Source organism: Patella vulgata, chromosome 3, assembly GCF_932274485.2.
Source record: "Patella vulgata chromosome 3, xgPatVulg1.2, whole genome shotgun sequence".
NCBI classification, from domain to species: Eukaryota; Metazoa; Mollusca; class Gastropoda; family Patellidae; genus Patella; species Patella vulgata.
In genome coordinates, this window is record NC_065881.2 from 48,976,548 (window position 1) to 48,998,462 (window position 21,915).

Below are 21,915 nucleotides of genomic sequence, written 5' to 3' on the forward strand. Positions count from 1 at the left end.
TATAGTATTCTGTTTTTAACTGTATTGGTGTCTGAAACGATCAACTGTACTATTGGATGGTTCGGACAGTTGGAAGGTCCTGACACCCCCCATACCTTTATTCTTTACAATGCTAACTGTTTTCTGATTGGTTAATTAAATACTTATGATCACATGTGATAAAATTCAAAACACATGGCATAGATAAACATTCATGTTGCAGATAAACTTTTTGTATACTTTTGTATGGTTAAGTTAATTCGATGTTTATAGAGTTCCTTTTCGGGTTATTCTGTCACGTCTTTCTTCATTCACTAATTGCCTGCAATTAACCCGCAAGGGTCCTGTACCGGATCAAAATCAAACCATTATGTTTTTCCAAGAGTCAGATTTGATAAAAATAAAATGAGGACTGGCAGTTAGGGGTTCTTTAGGTTTCCTGAAATTCCAGATCAGCTTTACTTCCATTAAATCAATTTCGGTCAATTCTTCCGAAACATATGTCCAGTAGCAACAAGGGGATGAGTAATTACTACAAACTTGGACTGTCATTTGCTGGAATAAACAGGGTAAATCCGAACATTTTACTGAATCCCCCCCCCCCCCCAAAAAAAAAAAAAATTGGGTCCAACACAAAGACTTTTGTAACTACACAGCTATATCACTGACAATATAACTAATAAGTTGTAATTTATTTCCCATTCTTAAGTTCAAAGACAAGTGCATTAGTGTAGTTGCACAAATGTGAAAAAACCCAAAAGTGTCCGAACCATCCCTGCTCTCCCCCTAGTGAAGTGAATCCGGGAGTTGGTGGAAACAAACACTTTAAAAAAAAAAAAAAAACAGTTTTATAGTACTCTATGTACCAGGCAGGAACCGAGCATGACGTCATCACAGCCATCCTGTAAATTGTCACGTCATATCAAAAGTCAGTCTGTCAATCGATGCACACTTGTAAAAGTAACAAGCATGCCCAGTTTCATGTAAAACATAATTGCATTGGTGGAGCCTTGGTCTATTTTCGAAGAGTGTCACCAACAAGAACTGTTTTTGGTCCAAAAAAACAACAACCGTGTTTGCTTTGTAACTACCTCTCCATCGTAGGTTATCATATTGTAGTTATTATGTTAAAGATGCATTATGTAAGATTTAGATACAGAGCTGACAGTTCTCGATTTAAGGGCAAGATAAAGTGACACCATCTTGTTGCAAACTAGTCTTGACACCAACAAGGCCGAACGTATTATTTTCCAGCACAGAATAGTGGCCCTTGGATACAAAAGACCAAAATAAACTATATTACTCAGTCACAATACACTATTTCACTGTCAATACCCCTTTAAATCCTACACCCGCGTGTTATAATGTAAACGAAAATTTCAGTTTTATCCTTCTTGCCCAATCGCGGTTACAGACACAGACCAGGAGCCCAGGGGGTTCAACCTAGCTGAAAAGCTAACCAATTTCTATATGTGTCGCTAGGTTGCCTATGGGTCACTATCACATGATTATGAAGGTCTGCCGTGCCCGTTGTGGTGGGTGTAGTCAGGAGGGACAAAAGGATCCAAAAACTAAGCTAGACTAGCTCATTTTTTAACCACGTAAAATGTTAAGCATATCAAAATGTATTGGGAATGACCACCGCCAGACATTTTAGGCGGTGGGACGTGTCCGCCAGACTAAAAAAACAGTAACCCTAAAACTAAGCTAGACTAGCTCATTTACTAACCGCATGAAACTTGTTACAAAATGTTCAGCCCACATGTATCGAGAATCACCGATGCCAGACATTTTCAGTGGTGGGGTACCCCCGCCAGATGTCCCCAATTGACCCACCCCTAAAGCTAAGCTGGACTAGCTCATTTACTAACCGCATAAAACTTGTTGCAAATTGTTCAGCATATCCACATGTATCAAGAATCACCGATACCAGACATTTTCAGTGGTGGGGTACCCCCGCCAGACGGCCTCAATTGACCCAACCCTAAAGCTAAGCTAGACTAGCTCATTTACTAACCGCATAAAACTTGTTGCAAAATGTTCAGCATATCCACATGTATCAAGAATCACCGATGACAGACATTTTCAGTGAGCCAGTTAGTGAACCTAATCCGAAACCTACAACAATGTGCTTCCATGGTTTGACAATACCACGAGTAGCATTGTAAATGGCATCGGATGCCATTGCAGTCACCTTTCGGTCAATGGTTTCCTGGTACGCATCGCATCCCCTTCGTGCTGAGCCACATAAAAGGTTCCTGAAAAACAGGTCCAACTGTTTGGGAATGCCTGGGGCGCATTCTTTTAGATTCTGGACTGTTGCTGGATCAGGAGTCTTGGGTCTTTGGTAACTGCATTATTAGGAATCGAAGATGTAGAGCTACCCACCGTAACTCGTCGTCCTGTTTGTATTGCTCTGCATCATTGTGGAGACGTGCCACAGCATCTTCTTCCGTCAAGCTGGAACTATAAATGGTTAACAGTACGCTGGTCAACTAACATTACATTGACTCTTTGCATGAATTGATCTCTGATCTTTCGGTTTAGATTTTGAGTCTGGTAGGAGATGATATCAACCTCATCCCCGTCATTGCTTGCATACTCAGCTTTATACATTTTAAGTAACGCAGGGACTGACACTGATCGCTGGTTTTATATGACCTCCGTTTCGATATAGGTACATAGCGATGTGAATGCAATTTTGTGGTACTGGTGCTGTTTCAAGCCCTCTTGTGCTTGGGTAGAAGTTGATGGTACTTGATCAGATGTTATAACAAGAAACTGGGCGCGACAGGATTTATGATATTCTGCTTCCTTTGCTATTAGATTGACGCCACCCCTAATAAGACTTTTTATGCCATCATTGGTTGATTCATTGGCCCGTTCAAGCAGGGACTTACAACCTGCTAACGTAGCAATCTTGACTAAACTTTTTTTCTTTTCCACGATTTTTCTTGCGTGTTTTTCAACAGAATATGCATTCACCTTTGAGCAATCCTTGTTGGTTTGACTTCGGTAGAGAACTACACTGCCTTGTCTCAATCCGGACCCTTTTGGAAAGCACATCATTGAATGATGGGTCTGGATGTTTACGCTTCATCGCTGTATATCTCTTTTGTCAAGCAGATTCATCATTACAACTTAAAATCCTACGTGTAGTATCTGAGTATATGTCGGACTTAAGGTCTGTACGTGAGGCAGCAGCATTCTTTGTTGTTGACCATGTGTTTTCGACAAATTTCTTGAGTCTCTTGCCATGTCCTCTTCAGTAGACTTCTGACAGTTGTAGCAGATGTTAGGTTCGACATCCTGACCCTGGAATTATATACCAAGGCCCATTACAGTGGACTGTTAATGGTGTATTTAAAATTAGACAGATTTTTTCTTACAAATTGCATCATTATACTTTTAAATGTCTATCGTGAAGGCATTGGTGCTTTTTAAGCATTGGTGTTCGCCATGACGACACACTCCTTGGTTCACAAAACTGCTTGTCATAACCGACAATAATTTTTTTTTTTTTAAAAAAAAGGCATGACAGAGCAGCGGTGAACATAACTACATCAAAACCTTGACTATGTTTCAGCACGAACATTTTCTTCCAGTGTGCATGAAGTCGAAAACCCATAGACGTGATCCACGCATACGTGCTCAGTTGACTTACCAAAGTACGGGGTGAAGTAACAGAATGTAAACGAACTTACAATCACTTGATTTAAACAATCAGTAGAAGTATTTTGTTCTTGTACCGAATCCTCCAAAACTTGTCATTCCTCCAATGTCCTATCTTCACGATCCATGCTACAACATGGGGTAGTCATCCTTCAAGAATTCTGAATACCCGATATTTGAATTATTGCGATATTATAGGCAACTTACTAAGAATGTCATTGTCAGTAGAATTATACTAAAAATCAGTGCAAGGGTCGAGCAAATGGGCATACGGGTTGAATGTCAACGGAGACATGAATTTGTCAGACATACCGTGTAATTGTGGCTAGGAACATACAGAGGCGTAGCCGTGAAATATATATTGGGGGGGGGGTCCGCAACCCTAACCCTAACCCATTTTTTAAAACCCCTAAAAAATATAAACAAACACCATGTGGCCATGCTGTCTACCAAGACACCGCGTGCAAAAGCATTATGGTTACGTTGCTGGCTGAGCGGGCGATAAATATTTGGTTTAGGCGGTTATGTTTTTGGGTACCTACATGCGATTCACTCTGATAAGTGGCAGAAAAAATTAACAAAATATTACTGACAGGCTAACTAGACAATATTTTATGGCACACAGGTACTTTTCACTTCACACATGTTTCCTGGATGATTATCTCTGTGTTTTATTTTAGCAGTATAAACCATATTGGGATATGTACAGGTTTTATACAGATGGAATCTTAACTAATCCTAATAATTGTTGTAAATAAATAGGAGTTTGGGCCTACTATGTAAATTTTTTTTTTTTTTGGGGGGGGGGTCCAAGTTTATTCAGACCCCCCCCCCCCCCGAAAAACAATGGGGGAGGGGGGTCGGACCCCCCTGACCCCCATGTGTGACGCCCATGGGAACATATATACCATTAAAATATTAATTACAATTTCATTTTGAAAATACCCATCGATGCTACGTACTAGTTGTTCAGCACGTTATGTATATTACCTACAGGTAGGTCTAGATGTTCAGTACGTTAAGCGCATTGAGGAATAATTCTAACAGGTAGGTCTAAACGCTCATTACAGTGACTTGTTGGGTATTGCCTACATATGGGTCTAGATACCCTGGGCGGTAGGCTAAGGGTTTTATGGTATTAAATAAAATGATTAATCAATTAATGCACAAATTAATAAGATCATTAACATAATTTCTTTGTTAATCGTATACCGAGATTTGTTTAATCTAGTAACAGAAGATACATATTTTCAATGCTGATAATGCGCAAAGAATAAGAAATCCGTTAGTTTGATACTAAAAATACTAAATATAGACAGTAATACACCCCCCCCCCCCCACACACACACACACCTTAATAAGTGATATTGCTCATTTCAACCTTAAAAAACATAATTAATACAACAAATATTGTTATTTTCTCCCTATAAATTATGCCTAATATGACACATTCTCAGGTATTGCAATAATATGATAAAAAAAAATATAAAAATACTTACATTTTATCCTACGTATCTTTGGCATATACATGTACAGTTCTTCTAGGACTAACTAGAAATCAGCCAGATTTCAAGTTTAGGAATGTGACCCCACACATAATACCAATTTGTTGAAGAGAATCCTGTCATCAACTTCTCAAAGACAATAATTTGTAGCCCAATTATTATCTGTTCCGATGGTGTATTGTATAAGTAATATTATATATATTACACTGCTCTGCATTTAGAATGTACAAGATTGATGGGTTTGGAATCAGGTTCTATGAGATTTCCGATTGAAATTCAAATTGAATAAGAAAAACTAATCAATTTTTCCTGGGGAGATTAATATTCATAAGTAAAACAAGGGTTGTTGAACACATAATGATTGTATAACTCTTGTCAGTTATATATTTATTTCCAGCTATCGTACATGTGGCTAAAAAGGACAATACTATTTACGAACTTTTCAATTATCGTGCGTTTAGTATGGGCTAGTCGACTATTACTTAATTAGCTTGTGGGGTGGGGCAATTGCAGACGTCTGGCGGGGGTACCCCATCGCGGTGGTCATGTTTGATACATGTGGATATGTTGAACATTTTGAAAATTTCTGACGGTGGTCATGTTTGATACATGTGGACAGGGGCGTAAATATGGGGTGTGTGTGGGGGGACTGACACGCGACCGTTTAGCAGTAAAAAGTTGCCCAGTAAAATTGACTTGGAAGCCAAATTATGTCGACAAGGATTCAATAGAAGAGTCCCTGAACGCATAGGCGTACGAGCTGGGGGGGGGGGGGGCTGGGCCAAATTTGGGCACACAATTGTACTTTGTAAAAGTTGTATAAAAAAATATTGTGTTCTTGAATGTGTCCAATTTAACAGCGAATTTAAATTCAGAGTGTCTATAGTTAGGCAATTAAATAGAAATCTTAACGACTCGAACCCTCTATTGTTTGGAGTACAGTAAGCCACGAGTTACAGTTACATAAACAACTGTTTTTAGTTGTGTATATTACAAGTAAATAAAATTTAGTTCTCTTTTATTGATGATTTAGAAATTAAGAACTTATTCATCGCAAAAGAGATATTATTATTATTATTATGTAACATACTAAGAACCTAACTACATTTTGGGGGCACCAACCACCACCGCCCCGCCCCCCCCCCCCCCCCAGTCAAAAATTTCCCCGTACGCCTATGCCTGAACGTACAGGATGAGTGTAATGAGACCTACGTTCAGAGCTGAACTATTTATATACGTGCACCTAAATTTCTTACGTCACATAGTCGGTCTCAAAATAAGTGCTTATTGCAGGTAAACAATGCCAAAATAGAAGAGAAAATTTTTGTGTGAATGCGTGCACCTAAATTGCAACGGTATAGTATAAAATAACCTAGTCATCTTTTCATGTTTGAAAAAAAAGAAGAAATTCCCTGTTATGAATATGTAGGACTAGAAAATTGAGAGAGCTTGTTACGAAGATTTTGATAACTTAAATTATATTATTGATTGTCACACGAATAGAATTAGTCGAACAGTTGGTATTGTTTCAGAAATACCTAAACCAGTAGTTCAGCTCTGAACGTAGGTCTCATTACACTCGGCCTGTACTTTCAGAAACTCTTCTATTGAATCCTTTTCGAAACTGAGATCCGCCCCAGTCAATCTTACTGGGCAATTTTTTTCTCCTAAACGGTCGCGTGTCAGTCCCCGTGAACGCCTGAACAATATAAATGAACACCTTAGTGAGAATATAAGACCTTGCTTACCTCGCTAGAACCAGTATGAGCGACACAACACGCTGTTAAAAAATACGCAAATGTTTTACGTTTCATCAGAATATGATAAAAATTGTGACCTCTAGTGGGTCCACAACCTTCGTATTGCATACTTTTACACAATTTGCGTACAAAGAGCGGCCATTTTTTCGGGCAGTTTCATTTCGATTTTCCCTAAATTCGAATTCAACCTTTATTATGGTGGAATGGTGAAATATTTAAACGGTTTTTAAAATCGGAAAAAAAATTGTGACCTCTAGAGAATCCGCAAGCTAAAAATGCGATTTTTCGAACAATCAGGAGCCATAATCCAGGAAGTTACGTTCGGATATACGCGATTATCAAAAGGAACCAAGATCTTAGTGTGTAATGGTGATATATTCACATGTTTTTTTTTAAATCGGATAAAAATTGTGACCTCTACATGGACGGCAAGCTAAAAACGTGATTTATGTACTTTCAAGGGCCATAATTCAGGAAGTTACGGCACGATTATCAAAAGAAACCAATAGAGACTTTTGGCAAGCTTAAATTTCTGGTCCGTATCGCGTATCCGTATGGATTTTGCGTGTGACGTCATCAATGTGTGTGTATTTCTCATACGTGGTACGGCACACGGATACGGCAGTACGTATCGAACAGCTTTCATACGGAAAAGGTCCGTATAACATTGTCGTGTCCTTTTACCGTCTTTTTTGCTACTCTTAGACGCTGAAATGTTGTTTCGTAGCGTTTTTATGAATCTTTATGTATTCTAGAACACGAAGGTGTATATATTGATGTGATTTTAACCACGATGGTTGATCTACGAATTTAGGGAGGCGGAACCTTGCAAATCTGTAAATGATTTTATTCTGTGGTAAAGGGGTATAAACTTTGTGAAATGATACATTAGTGAAACCAAAAATTGCAGTCGAGTCGAAGTTGAAGATTTTTAATAAGATCCGACAATATTTTTTTTTTAATAGCTCAGCGACTGTCGAGCTACTTCATTCTCTCCGGGAAATTGTCGGCTCTAATAGGCACTTGACTAGTACTGATGCCATCATGCTGTAACAGAACTAAGCTCAGCTCATCGACGCACACGTACGCGACGCGAAAATCTGCCAAAACTCTAAAACTACATTGACGCAACGTATCACGTATACGATACGGATACGTGATACGGGTGGGAAAATTCCGCTTGCCAAAAGTCTCTAATATCTTTGGGTTATAAGCATAGAATTTCAACTCTCATCAAAATCAGGCCATTTTGTCCGGCAGTTTTGGTCCGATTTTCACAAAATTCGAACTCAACCAAAATTACGGTGTAACAGTGATATATTTGAACGGTTTTTTTTAAATCGGATAATAATTGTGACATCTAGAGGGACCTCAAGCTAAAAACGCAATTTTTCGTACAATCAGGGGCCATTTTGTCTGTCAGTTCCGTATCTGTAACTTCCTGGATTATGACGCCTGGTTGTACGAAAAATCCCGTTTTTAGCTTGTGGACTATCTAGGTCACAATTTATATCGCTGTTACACCGTAATGATGGTTGGGTCGTGAAAATCGGATCGAAATTGCCCGACAATATGGCAAATAGTGTAAGAAGTCACAATTATTATCCGATGTTGTTCTTAGTGTTTAACGTCCGCTACTACCGAAGGTGATATCGCAGACAAATTTTTTTTTTAATCTTAGCGCATGCGCATGGGTCCTTCCTGTGGGAGGAAACCGGAGTAAACCCACTAGGTTGAGAAGGCACCCCTATCTCCAAGCCACATACACTCACACCAGGCATCGAAACCACAATCGCAAGCTTCCGTTTTTACTCCAATTTCAGTTATGTTCGGCGAAATACGCAAGAAGTCTAATCGAATGGCAATCTTTATCATCTGGTTATTCCAGTCTACACCGGCAGTATTTTTTGCGCATGCTCTTGCTCTACAGATAAGGATACGGCGTCATGACATGACTTGTGGAATATGTCTAACCTCGTTCCAAATGGCGCCGAAACGCACACAGGTATACGATTCGTGCACCAATGGTAAAATGTTTATTTTGTCTTAAATATTAGATAGCAGAAGCCCATCTTTTCCCGTTAAGAAGGCAACATCATTGTTTTAAATTGACAAATTCGGGTTTTTTGGCTACCAGTCTTTGACTAACCAAAGTACCTTTCGGGTTTTCGATTTCGAATAATGCAGGTGATATCGATTTATGCGATTTGAGCTATCGGCAGAAATAGTATAAAGGGGGGTAACTCAAACACGCCAAATTGGGAAATATTTTGATTTCAAAGAACCTTTTGGAAGGCAAACCAAGCAGAGAGAAGCAATTTGATTTGTTGAGGCATTGTGGGGACTATTAAGATCCAACTTCTTTATCAATATTTTGGCTAGATGAAAAGAGCAAACTTCTGTAAGTTAGATATTACTGTAATTCAACTTAATGAAATGGGGTTCAACGTCCTACTGTTCTGCTCCGAACTGGGCTAATGGGCATGTCATAACAGTGTGCTACGAGGGAAATTTTGCCCGGACAACGGCCTACTCTTAAATCAAATTCCAACTGCTAAGGGATCTGTTACGTGCACGCCAGTATGTACATGTGACCTAGCTTTTCCCTTCCATCTGTCTTGTCAGGCCCTCCGTCCTGCATCACTGACAAGGGGGAACCATGCCGGAAAAATCTGGATGAACTTTCTCGGCCAATGCAGGGATCGAACACCCGACCTCCAGACTAGCAAGCAAGCGTCTTACCAACCGTGACCCCCCTCAATTATTTCCCTCTTTAGCTAAAAGGGTGATATAGCCCTACAAAATACGGATTAATGTGCTTCTTCCAAACTTCACTTGCGATATCCCAATATCAACCAGGCAACAGGTGGGATGGTGTCCCCTTGCTCAATGCCAACATAAAAAATGACCCATTAATTGCACAGCGTCAAACAGTAAAACTTAGCCCCAAGCAGAAAATGTCCAGGATTAAAATTGTTTTTTTTTTTTTTACGGTGAAATTATACACAAAGTTTCATAATTCGCAATTAGAATCTATTTGCCTACCAGTCTTTGACCAACCAAAGTACTCATCACTCTACTTGGCCTAAGCAGAAAGGCTCTGGGCTTTAGATGTAATTACTACCTAAATCAGAATCAAGGTTGTATTACAAATCCTCAACCAATCAAATCATTTATCTCTGCATAGCCTAAGCAGAAAAGGCTAAGGATCTTTTGATGTAATTACTTTCCAAATTAGAATTGAAGTTCAGGGTTACAATTCATAGACTAATCAGAAAATGATCAAATCCAATTTATCGTTTCCCCCCAAAGCATCGACCAATCAAATTGCTTATCTCTGCTTAGCCATAGCAGAAGATGTTAATTAAAACCTCAGTAAAGACATTCACCTACGCCAAGCTTTAACATTCTAGCCTGAAAGATAGGGGACAAAAAAATTATCTTTAAGCTTGCTCACGGTTCTTTACTCATTAATCCAATAAATTCATCAAAGCTATATATATATATATATATACAGTGTTTCTATAAAAATTTATTGCAACAAGCACATACAAAGATTGATCAATACACATTTAACAATGAGGACTGTGGCACAAATCCATGTCCAAGAAATGATATAGCCTATACAACTTCGGTGATTCTCAATATTTCAGCAATATGGATCAACAAGCCTCGTGAAAAATCCTGTACAAATGATATGAAATGATGTGAATGACGATGTGGTGATTAGAGGATTTGTGCCATGTCCAATAAAGATAATGTATTAATGAAAATGATGATCAATCATGATGCATACTTTTAATTTGTTGACAGAACAGTAGTTAACAATTTCAATTTAATAACAAAGGAGTTTTGGAAACGGATCAAATTAAAACTAGTTAAAATTATGTCTTGTATCTAAGATACTCACTAATTGACAATCTAGCTCAATTTATAATGAGAGGTGTACATACACAAAGGTTTGAGAGAGGAAAACGATCTTATGGAGTGAAACAAGTCAAGATGTTTCCAATATGTAGGCTAATGTTAAATCTTTTCAACAGAAAAATTATGTACAACGTAATAGTAATACCAGCGTTTGGAACAGCTCCCCCAAAAATCGGTTTTCGATACAGGCAGCTATGATTGGACAGGGACCAAATTAACGTGGATGTGATAACAAGTAGCCATGCTTCATTCTCGGATAGTTATTTAAACCCTAAAAAAAATAAACAACTGAAGTCTATAAACAATAGTCTGCATACATAAGGCAAACATTAGAGACGTTATATATATATACGTATATATATATATACACACATTTCTACAAAAAACACTGTACAAATCAACTGGCATATTTTCTAAAATTATAAGCACAAATAAATTGAGTTTAATGGATTCTCAACCACGAAGAGGGACTCCAGCAATAAACAAAAAAAAAAAAATTAACAAAATATAACAGTTGCCGGTACACATTTGATGGAAATTCACTGGATCAAACTTATACAGTCTAGAACTGAGAATTCAGATGGTAGTAAATGTAGCATGGCCACTCAAGCACCAATGTTCACACACTTGGTCCAGTTTGGTTCTTATAGCCCCAGAAGAACCCACACACTTAATAATACAAGTCTTTTTTTTACATATAGTTAAAATTCTGCCTTGGGCAATGGTTACGCTTCTCCATCCTCTTCTTCCAGTTTTCGTTTCTGTCCACGAACTTCAGGTTCACCATCTTCATCATCTTCATCGTCATCATCTTCTACAATAAAAAAATGTTTAATAGTTTCTCTCTAGGAAAAAAAAATAAGACTTCAGGTAAGTTCAATCTTATAGCCTTTAATATGCCTTTTCAAAGAAAGCTATCAAAATATGACCCGATGAATGCAACAAAGTTTCTTGAGCTCCGGGCAACTTATGTCTGGTTATCACATTAAGTCATGGCTACACTATTATAAAACTGATCATGTACCTCACAGGATAAAGACAATGGCCACATCATCGTCTTCACAAATTACACCATGGTTATGGGGGAAAAGATGTATTGCCAACCACACAAAATTCTGATGTAAATTTCCTAATTTGAAAAGTATAAATTCCCCATTGCAACTTAACTTTTACTTCCACTATATAGTTCAAAATTTATAAATATAAAATAAAAAATAATTCTGGTTCTTTTACCTCCATCTTCTGCCTCAACCTCACCATCTTCATCCTCATCATCTAAACCTCCACTACCTGGTTCAAAGTCTTCTTCATCTTCCTCATCATCCTAAAACACAATTTAAACATTCTTGCTAACCATTTTTATAAGATAGGTTGCCAGGCAACAAAACATACGCCCACAGCAGCTAAATCGTCCGAGCAGTCGACAAGGGTTGTCACATATTTATTCTTTTGTAGGTAATTAGGGGAATTTAATAGACAATTTCATACAGATGACATTATAATTTCCGTTGTTTGAAGGTTCTAAAATCTAAAACAAGGGCCATAACTCTGGAAGCAATCCACAGAAATTGTTCAAATTCGACAGGCTTTTTTCGATTTAATAATTCAAATAATGCATATGAATTTCATACGGATCGGATGATAACTTTTGTTGTTCGAAAGTTCACAAAGTTCAACAAAGTAAATCAAGGGCCATAACTCTAGACGTAATTGATGGAAATAGCTGACATTCAATAGGCTTGTTTGTCTTCATTTCACTAATTTAGGTGATAACTGAAACTCAATAGGCTTGTTCGTTTTACTAATTTAAATGATACATATAAATTTCATACAGATCGGATAATAACTTTTGTCGTTAAAGCAACTTCATTTCACTAATTTAAATGATGCATATCAATTTCAAACAGATCGGATGATAACTGTTGTCATTAGAGCGTTCACAATATTCAACAAAGTGAAACAAGGGCCATAACTCTATATGTAATTAACAGAAATCTCACTAATGCAAACAACATATATCAATTTCTAAACAATCGGTTGATAAATGTAGTCTGTAGAGTGTTCACAAGAAATTGTGGACGATGGACGGACGGACCAACGGCAATATACGACCACATTTCCATGTGGGTGTATAAAAATACTAATATTTTCCTACAAAACAATATGTCAGGTTTTGTGGCAATTACACTCTCCCAGTCATAAGCTCAACCAGATGACATTTAAAACTGGGGTGGTGCTTATTCATTTGAGGAAATCTATAAAGCAGTGACAATATGGTTGAATCAAATTCAATGATTTATGAACATATGTTCATCAGATCTATAATCTAAGGGTAAAGACCCAGTTATGCGTTAATCAATATATGACTAACATCAATATTGTCCTTTGTCAAGTAGTCAAGACCGACCTCTTCATCATCATCTTCCTCATCAACTTCATCATCATCACCATCTTCATCTTCTGAAAGAAATACATAATAATTACCAAAAAATTCCCCACTATTACAGTCAATAATCTGTCTAATAATGGAATAAAATAAGCTGATGTCACTCAGAGCTTATTATCATCAATAAAGTCAATCAGCGACTTGGGTTATGGTAATCATCACTGTGACATAACATATCAATTTAAATACATAAATATCTTAAGGTAAGTGGATAAAAATGATAGAGAAACAAAATATTCACCAGGTTTTAAATTAACAATCCATGATTTGACTATGCAGTTACATTAGGGGTTGATCAAATTGGGTGTTTACAAAATCCTTTGTCTCACAATCCTTTGCTTAGAAAACATAGCAAGATTTATTATGCCATCGCCTATAGAGTTTTTCCAAGGGGATAAGCGTTAGGGTGTACAAAAGACAGATAGGGGAAGGGGCGGTTTAATATCCAGGTTGAATAACACTGTAAAGGTACTGGTTCTTCTAGCGATACTCTATGGTACTATTGAATGATCATATATTATTAATGTTAAATATTGTCACTCAGAAATTAGTATCCATCTTAAGTTCCTCAAAGAACTTGGGGAAGATCAGCGACTTGGGTAATTCAAGCATTCATCAATGTGACAATACATTCATATGTATGCCTCTCATTGATTTCTTTTATAAACTGGAAGAAAGTTTGGTCAAATAATGTATATATGTAGAAAAAAACAACTTTAATTAGGTTATTTGCAGAAAGTATTTTTCATGAAAGATCACAGGGGGTAGGGTTGTGGTTTAGTCACCAAAAAACACTGAAAGAACTACTGGTCTTTTAAGAGTTTATCTATGGCTTGATTAACTGTATATAATTAATCTTTAATATTGTCACTCAGAAATTTGCATCCATCTTAAATTCCTCAAAGAACTTGAGGAGAATCAGAGACTTGGGTAATTCAAGCATTCATCAATGTGACAATAGAAAGTTATCACTAAATATATACATACCATCTTCGTCTTCCTCATCATCATCATCTCCCTCACCATCAACTTCTTCAACTACAAAACAAACCATTACCTTTGTACTATCTTCAAAGTCAGGGCCTCATCCAGAGGGGTTAATTACATATGAAATGGATCAATGCTTATATGATTTGATTTCTTTTTTACAAGTGAAAATTACTTTTCTTTTGAACTTTCAATATCAATGATCTAAATTTAATACCCTAAGAATATTTATGATATAGGTCTATGCAGGTCAGCTAGGCACAGTAATCATTAATTTTCATAGCCCAGTGCTGAGGTATCATCATTCCTGCTATAATGAATAAATGATATTTGAATCAAATAAAACAAAAACTCACCATCTTCCTCATCATAATCTTCACATTCTTTATCATCTACATCAAAACCATCTAAATATGTGATTTGGGAAAGGATTTTAAATACTTGTTCACGATAATCATCAACATTTGTCACTTCACAGTTGAACAGATCAAGACTCTTTAAATTTTTTAATTCTTTCTGAAATTAGAAAAGTTTTCAATAAGAGATACAACCAATCAAAGGTAGGTTGCCAGGAAACAAAACAAAAGCCCACAGCTTATTCTTTTGTAGGTAATTGGGGGCATTTACAAGACAATTTCATACAGATCTGATTATAATTTTCATTGATTGAGGGTTCACAAGGTTCTACAAACTGAAAAGATAGGTTGCAAGGCAACGAAACATACATCCACAGCAGCTAAATCGTCCGGGCAGTCAGCAAGAGCTGTCGCATATTTTTACTTTTTTCGGTAATGAAACATTTATAATACATTAAAATCTGATTAAGAGTAACAACTCATTAAGTAATTATCAGAAAATCATTAGAATTTGTTAGGCTTTTATAAAGTTCTGCCCCATGCTAAAGTTTAGTATACGAAACATTTAATATCATGGATTTAGCTATTCAAGACCTTAAACTCTGTATTAATCTAAAGTCAATTGGATGATAACTTTTGTCTGTAGAGCGTCACAAGATTTTTTAAAGTGATCAAGGGCTGAAAATCAACAGGCTTCTTCGTCTCATGACCTTAAACACTGTATAAATTTAAAGTCAATTTGATATTATCTATAGCCTCTAGAGCATCCACAAGATATTTGGAAGTGATCAAGGGCCATAACTCTGGCAGTAATTATTATTATTATTATTGTTCGATTTATATAGCGCTTCATTACACGTGAAGTGTTTCTCAGAAATAGCTGAAAATTAATAGACTTATTCGTCTCATGACCTTAAACACTCTGTATAAATTTAAAATCAATCGGATATTAACTTTAGCCTCTAATGCTGGAAGTAATTTACAGAAATTGCTGAAATTTTAAGGCTTTTTCGTTTTATTAATTTAAATAAAGCATATAAATTCTATACAGATCGGCCGATAACTTTTGTCATTCAAACATTCACATGGTTCACAAAGTAAAATAAGAGCCATAAATGTAGAAGTAATTGTTGGAAATTAAATAGACTTCTTTGTTTCACTAATCTAAATGATGCTTATAAATTTTATACAGATTGAAATCGAATGATAACATTGTCGGTCGAGCATTGACAAGGTTGAACAAAGTGAAACAAACAAGGGCCATAATTCTAAACGTAATTAACAGAAATTGCTGAAATTCCACTAATTTAAATAATGCATATAAATTTCACAAGGGTCATAATTTTAGACATAAATGGAAATTGATGAAATTCAATAGGATTCTTTTTACTAATTTAAATGACACATATAAAATTCAAACAGATAAACAGATAAGTTTTGATGTTCGAGCATTAACAAGGTGCAACAAAGTGAAACGAGGCCCGTAGCCCTTGAAGTAACTACTGGTAATGGAATTTATTGAAATTAAATTGGATTCTTCATCTTACTAATATAAACATCAATGTTAAACCAATCAGATGATAACTTTTGGCGTTAGACAGTTCACAAGAAATTGTGGACGACGGACGGAAAGGTATGTCTGCATTTCTATGTGGGCGTATAAAAAAACATATTTTGTAGAAAGCCACGATCTCAAAGAACAGGTAAATGTGAATAATAGGCTTTTGGTCACTCAGTGAAAAGCAATGTTTAGTTTCATATTTGAAATCAAAGTGAGCTGAGTAAGCAATCATCATTGTGACCAAATTTTAATTCATACTAATTTTCCAAGAAAGGTTGACCATACAAAATATTAAAATTCAATTTTTACTAGAGCTACTAGAAATGTCATAGCGATCAATCTGATCAAAATACAGATCTATATTACGTCTCTTTATACCTTCGATGGCCTACACTCCAAGAGGATCTGACAAGTTGTACTGCCAGGGGGCGTACGAGCAGCTTATGACCCTATGACGTCAGGCTTTGACATTTCTAGTGGTTTACCCACAGTTCCGCGCATGACACTCCAAGAAGTTGCATTAACAGACCGTTTCATTGAAGTATCCCTCACTCCAACCAAAATGTCAGTAATATAACAACTCTTCCAGATCCTAGTGTAGTAAAGAAAAGTAAATCGAAATTTTGAACTATAAAAAACAAAACAAAATAGGATCTGTGTTTTAATCAGATTGCGTAGCGATGAATGTTCATGTTCATCTGGAACACAGAATAAAATTCTGGATCAAGTTGCTAATATATTTTATGGTCTATGACAATGCTTATCCCATCAAACCAAGCAATTATCATTAGGAGAGCAAAAATATCAGTAATTGTTTCATTAAGAACATAGCCACAAGTTCTATATTAATATCATATAATCTTGTGCAAACAACCTCAACCAACTTACTAGGTTACCCAAATGGTATGCTTAAACTAAAACTTCAATTTAAAACTTCACACGGACACTAAAATCATTTCATTATGTTCATGGTGTAGCCTAGATTATCATAAAGAGTCCCAGTTAATCCAAAATATTTAATTAACATCTCCCCAAAAATGACAAAGTAATGTATAATTATGAGCAAGCTGAAATGAGTATTACTTACTAATGGTTCCAGTGCATCAATATCTTTTATCTTGTTTCCACTCAGACTGAGAGCTTCTAATTTGGGACAGCCTTGTAATGCCTTTAAACCTGTTGAAATTCTGTTATCACTTAATTCAAGCTGAAAAGACATGACAAAGCACATGTACACGGTCGTGACGATGCAAATTAAGCAAAGGTCCATACGAGTCATAGCCACACACAATTTACTTAAAATTTTTCGTCTTTATTAACTAAAAAGTATAAAATTGTATTAATGTATAAAATACATCAATAAGAAACAATTTGCAAAGTCTTGTGTTTCTGGATCACAGATTTCCCAAACAGTGATTAAAAGTTGAGTAAATCCATAACTTCAGTCTGAGAATGCTTTGTTGAACCCAGGGCCAGAAATCTCCAGATTTAACGTTACATGCATCCAATCAATATGTTGGAGAAACTGTACCGATGTTAGGAAGTGGTTCCGTCCTCTGCACCTACAGATAAGGCCTAGGAAACTGTTGTAAGGTATCACATCTAGTTTTTAACCCAAGATCATTCAGTATGTGTATAAGAAGGATCTTCGTTGTACACACAACTGTTGAAATCACCTTCAGGTTTACATGCATATAGATCAATCAATATTTGTAGAAAATGTACCGATGTTACGAAGTGGTTCCGGCCTCTGCACCTACAGGTCTAGAAACACTTTTGTTAGGTATCACATCTAGTATGTGTATAAGAAATACAAAGGTAATAATTATGTACATTTTTCTGCCATAAATTGCAAGCACAATTTCTAAGCATGTTTAGACAAGAAGCATCTTTATTGTACACAAAAGTGTTGTAATGTTATATTTAGAGTACAGTTGCATGTGTAAAAAAAAAAAAATTAAAAAACATACTTTTCTGAGGGCTGGTAATTTGGGGAAACCATTAAGTGACTGTAACCCAATGTTGATTAAACTGAGGGATTCTAAACTGCAAAAATCACTGGTTAACCCTTCAAATTCTGAAGCCCGACAGTTATCAAGGTTTAATTCTTTGATCTGAAAAGAAAACCAAACAATTAAAAGACTTAATATTGATTGATTTAATCTGTTCTGTAATAGGGCCTACTTATGATTAACTCACTCCTCGGCATGTAAATGTATGTGTTCTGCAAGACAGTGCAATACTATTTGGTTTATTTAACAACCTCCTTTTATTATGTGCGGGATGGGGGTGCTGGATCATGTGATCGAATGGGCTCATTTAAAAACTGTTTTGAACATTGCAGGTCAGCTAGGCACAGTAATCATGTTATCATAGCCCAGTGCTGGAGTATCATCATTCCTGCATATTTACAGCCAGTTACAACATAGAAAGGGTACACCCTATTATCAGACTATATACGTGTAATATTTCAAATAGGCCTACAGATACTGTCTTAATTTCACTGTTTCAATCATTCCTGAATTCATTTCCAAACAATATAAATACTGAATGAAAATACTAAATTTTTGTCTGCAAAATCACCTCGGAAGCAGACGTAAAATACAACTAACTCACACAATACTAAATGAACTGCGAATGGGGATATTCATAGTATAGGACATGACGAAGAAGCAGTACTAGAGCTTTTCTTTAGCTTATTACTACTAGGCTACCAGAACGGCGATAGTCTGGACTTGCTTCCGTTGAGACGAAATTAGGTCAAAGTTAGAACAATTTCATCATCACTTTCATTTCCAATGACCATGATAATTTTTGACTGAGATGAGAGAATTATTTATAAAAATCATCTACATTACAAAATAAAACCACCAGTGAGAACAACAATCGGTTATCCTTGAAAATAATGGAACAGCCGAGAACAAAATGGCGGCCACATTACGCCCAATATCTGCAAACCACGCGACTGATCTCCCTTACTTCACGATGCGGTCAACCTTAAAATATTGGATTTGACATTTGATGGACGTAAAGCCATCATATTGAACGCAAACTTTCATTGCACATAACTCTAATGGTTCACATATTAAAATGTAAGTCATGCAGGGCATAAAATCAAGAAAGAGCAAATATCAGAACGATTTCAGCACGGCGAACCAACATGGCCGAAAAATATATATCCCATTTCTCCAACAACAAGGACAAACCGTGCTTACTTAGTTATGTAAATTGGCCGTGGTCTTAAAATCGTTGTTCAATTTACTAGAAACAGAACATAGTGTGATTAGGATATTAATATAATGTTTATAACCTTTCAAATGTATTCAAAATATTAACTTGCGTCTACACACGGGTTTTTTAACAATGACGCACTGGTTTATTAAGACGATTTTAGGTCAAGTCGAAGAGATGGCATTGCCATTATTATCATTTTAGTGTGCAGGAAAACAGGCATGTACACCTCTTTGTCATGTGCAAGAACCATGAAAAAACTTTTCAGAAAAGCGTATCCATAAATATATATCAAACCATCGCATCCTACATTTTTTCTAAGCCGTGGAGATAAAAATCTTTCCAATTATTCGCGTACACTGTCGAGTTATGGCGCCATATTTGATCTGGATATCTAGTGAAAAGTCGTGTATTGTACGATTAAAAAGTCGCATGAAACAACACGAGGTCATAAAATCATAACAATCGGACCACAATATTCAGAAAAAAAACAAACAACGGTTTACATCGGAAGATACACAACAGGGTAGAGAAAAACCTAAACAAAATGAGGCCAACACAGCCTGTAATGACGAGAACATGTGCGGTACGTTTGTCCAACACGCCAAGCTCTCGAAAATTGTAAACAATGATTTCTACTGCTTTCGAGTAAGTAACGATCTAATTAATGTTATACAACCTTGCTGGCATCTCTTCCTCGCATTTCCAATTCAATGCGCTTCTCCATTCCGACTGACATCTTTGTTATTCTATGTTTTAGTCTACGCTATATGCTAAAATCATGCAATGTCCTCCCTGCCTTCTAGTTGCCGCGAAGACAAATGCTACTCCGCCACAGCGCGCGGTGTATCAATGGTTTATAGAGGGGTCTTATTATTGGCTGACGCGTTGCTCGCGCAGAAACTACACTACCATGAATATTAATAGTTAACCGTAACTTTCAGCCAATGAAAATGGTCCATTTTATGACGTAGCCACTAATGCTGACACTATTTCATAAAGTTTGTTATTAGAATTTTCATATTCTCTAATAAAGAAGACAACCGAATGACTTAATTTAAATTAACTTAAAGTATGACTTTTAAAATGTTGCCTTAAAGATGTATGTTAAAGTTTTTTGGTTGATTTTCAAAATTATGACATCGAAATCAACAGAATATTATCACAAAAGCTGTTTTTTTTCACATCTTAATCTTGGTAATTTTAAAAGAAATGGAATCGATTTACCATAATAGTACAGCCCCCACCCCCACCACCCAATCCTTAAAAAAAAACCCCACAAAAACAAATCTCCTTTACATAATTCATATCTTGGGCCAGTTTTGAAAATTATATATTAGAAGTTAATTTCAAAAGTAAAAACATGTAAAAACATTCAGTAATTCGACAATCTTATGTAAAAAGATTTTTTTTTTTATTAAAAAGGACGTTCAAAATGATGATCAAACCTGAAGACGTAAAGTTTGATTATTTCTGCGTCCGTATGAATTTGAAGCAGAGAGAAAAAATGTTGCCCGGCAACGAAACATGCACCAAAACGGTCCAGAAAGGTTGTACAATAATTCTGTTATAGATAATAGGGGCATTTACAAGACAAGAAAAACTGACCAAGAGTAACAACTAGTAAGTAATAATCCGAAATAACTAAAATTTGATTAGCTTCTAGGTCTTCCTAGTGCTAACATTTCTTATGTAAAACATGTACCTGTAAGCAGATGATAATTGCTATTCAAGTATACTCTTCAAAAAAAGTAGGGGATATTGAAATTCAAATACCTATGCAGGTTGCGATATGATAAATAGTCATGGACATTTGACATGCTTTGAGAGTATGTTCACTAATGAAGAACTTGTCGCCCCAACAGAACCACTGAGCTGCACATGCGACACGCAATAGCCCCATACACGTGGGAGGGGTTCATTGTCAAATTTGACACTTCAAGGAAGGGTTGATGAAAACTGCCTCGTGCTGGTTTATCTATCTGCGTTTGCTTTCCTATCGGTTTTTGCATATGATTTACTGTTTAGCGTGTCTTTGCTTTAGTGTGTTACGTTTAATTTGATCGGGAGACGTGTTCGTCAACGTCAACCGACAACACTGCAAGAATTGGCCGTGGCACTGCAAGAGGGGTGGGTCAGATTGCCCCAAATCGTGATTGGACGGTTGATTAGGAGCATGCCACGACGAATTGCTGAATGCCTGAGGATTGGTGGAGCAATTACTCATTATTAAGACAAAAATCAAAAACGTCCATTTTCACTTTTGACGGTGTAATTCTTTGCGAGTGAAATGGGACCGTCAGATAAGCCACCCATATGAACTGTTTATGTTCATGTATAGGGAATTGGCCTGTTATTAACATACACTGGTTACCTCTACTAATAATAGCAGTGCATTTCTGCAGTTTTGTATTATTTCTGAATATCCCCTACTTTCTTTGAAGAGTATATAAATCGGGTGGGTGATCAATTGGGGACGACGGACAGATGA

General features: G+C 36.5%; 1 protein-coding gene across 4 annotated transcripts; it reads right to left on the reverse strand.

Moving 5' to 3' along the window:
• Window positions 1-10,428: 10,428 nt before the first annotated feature.
• Window positions 10,429-20,280, reverse strand: LOC126814940 (acidic leucine-rich nuclear phosphoprotein 32 family member A). Of its 4 annotated transcripts, none has more exons than XM_050540414.2 (8): window positions 20,104-20,280; window positions 18,164-18,307; window positions 17,281-17,400; window positions 14,633-14,792; window positions 14,277-14,327; window positions 13,251-13,300; window positions 12,077-12,167; window positions 10,429-11,657 (listed from the first exon to the last, which is right to left on the reverse strand). In XM_050540414.2, exons 1-8 carry the CDS (start codon window positions 20,161-20,163, stop codon window positions 11,569-11,571), a joined length of 765 nt encoding a protein of 254 aa, XP_050396371.1. In that variant the 5' UTR covers window positions 20,164-20,280; the 3' UTR covers window positions 10,429-11,568. The 4 variants fall into 4 exon arrangements, with proteins under 4 accessions (XP_050396371.1, XP_050396369.1, XP_050396370.1 ...); XM_050540412.2 differs by having other exon boundaries at window positions 13,215-13,300; XM_050540413.2 differs by having other exon boundaries at window positions 13,251-13,303; window positions 20,104-20,278.
• Between the last annotated feature and the right edge of the window lie 1,635 nt (window positions 20,281-21,915).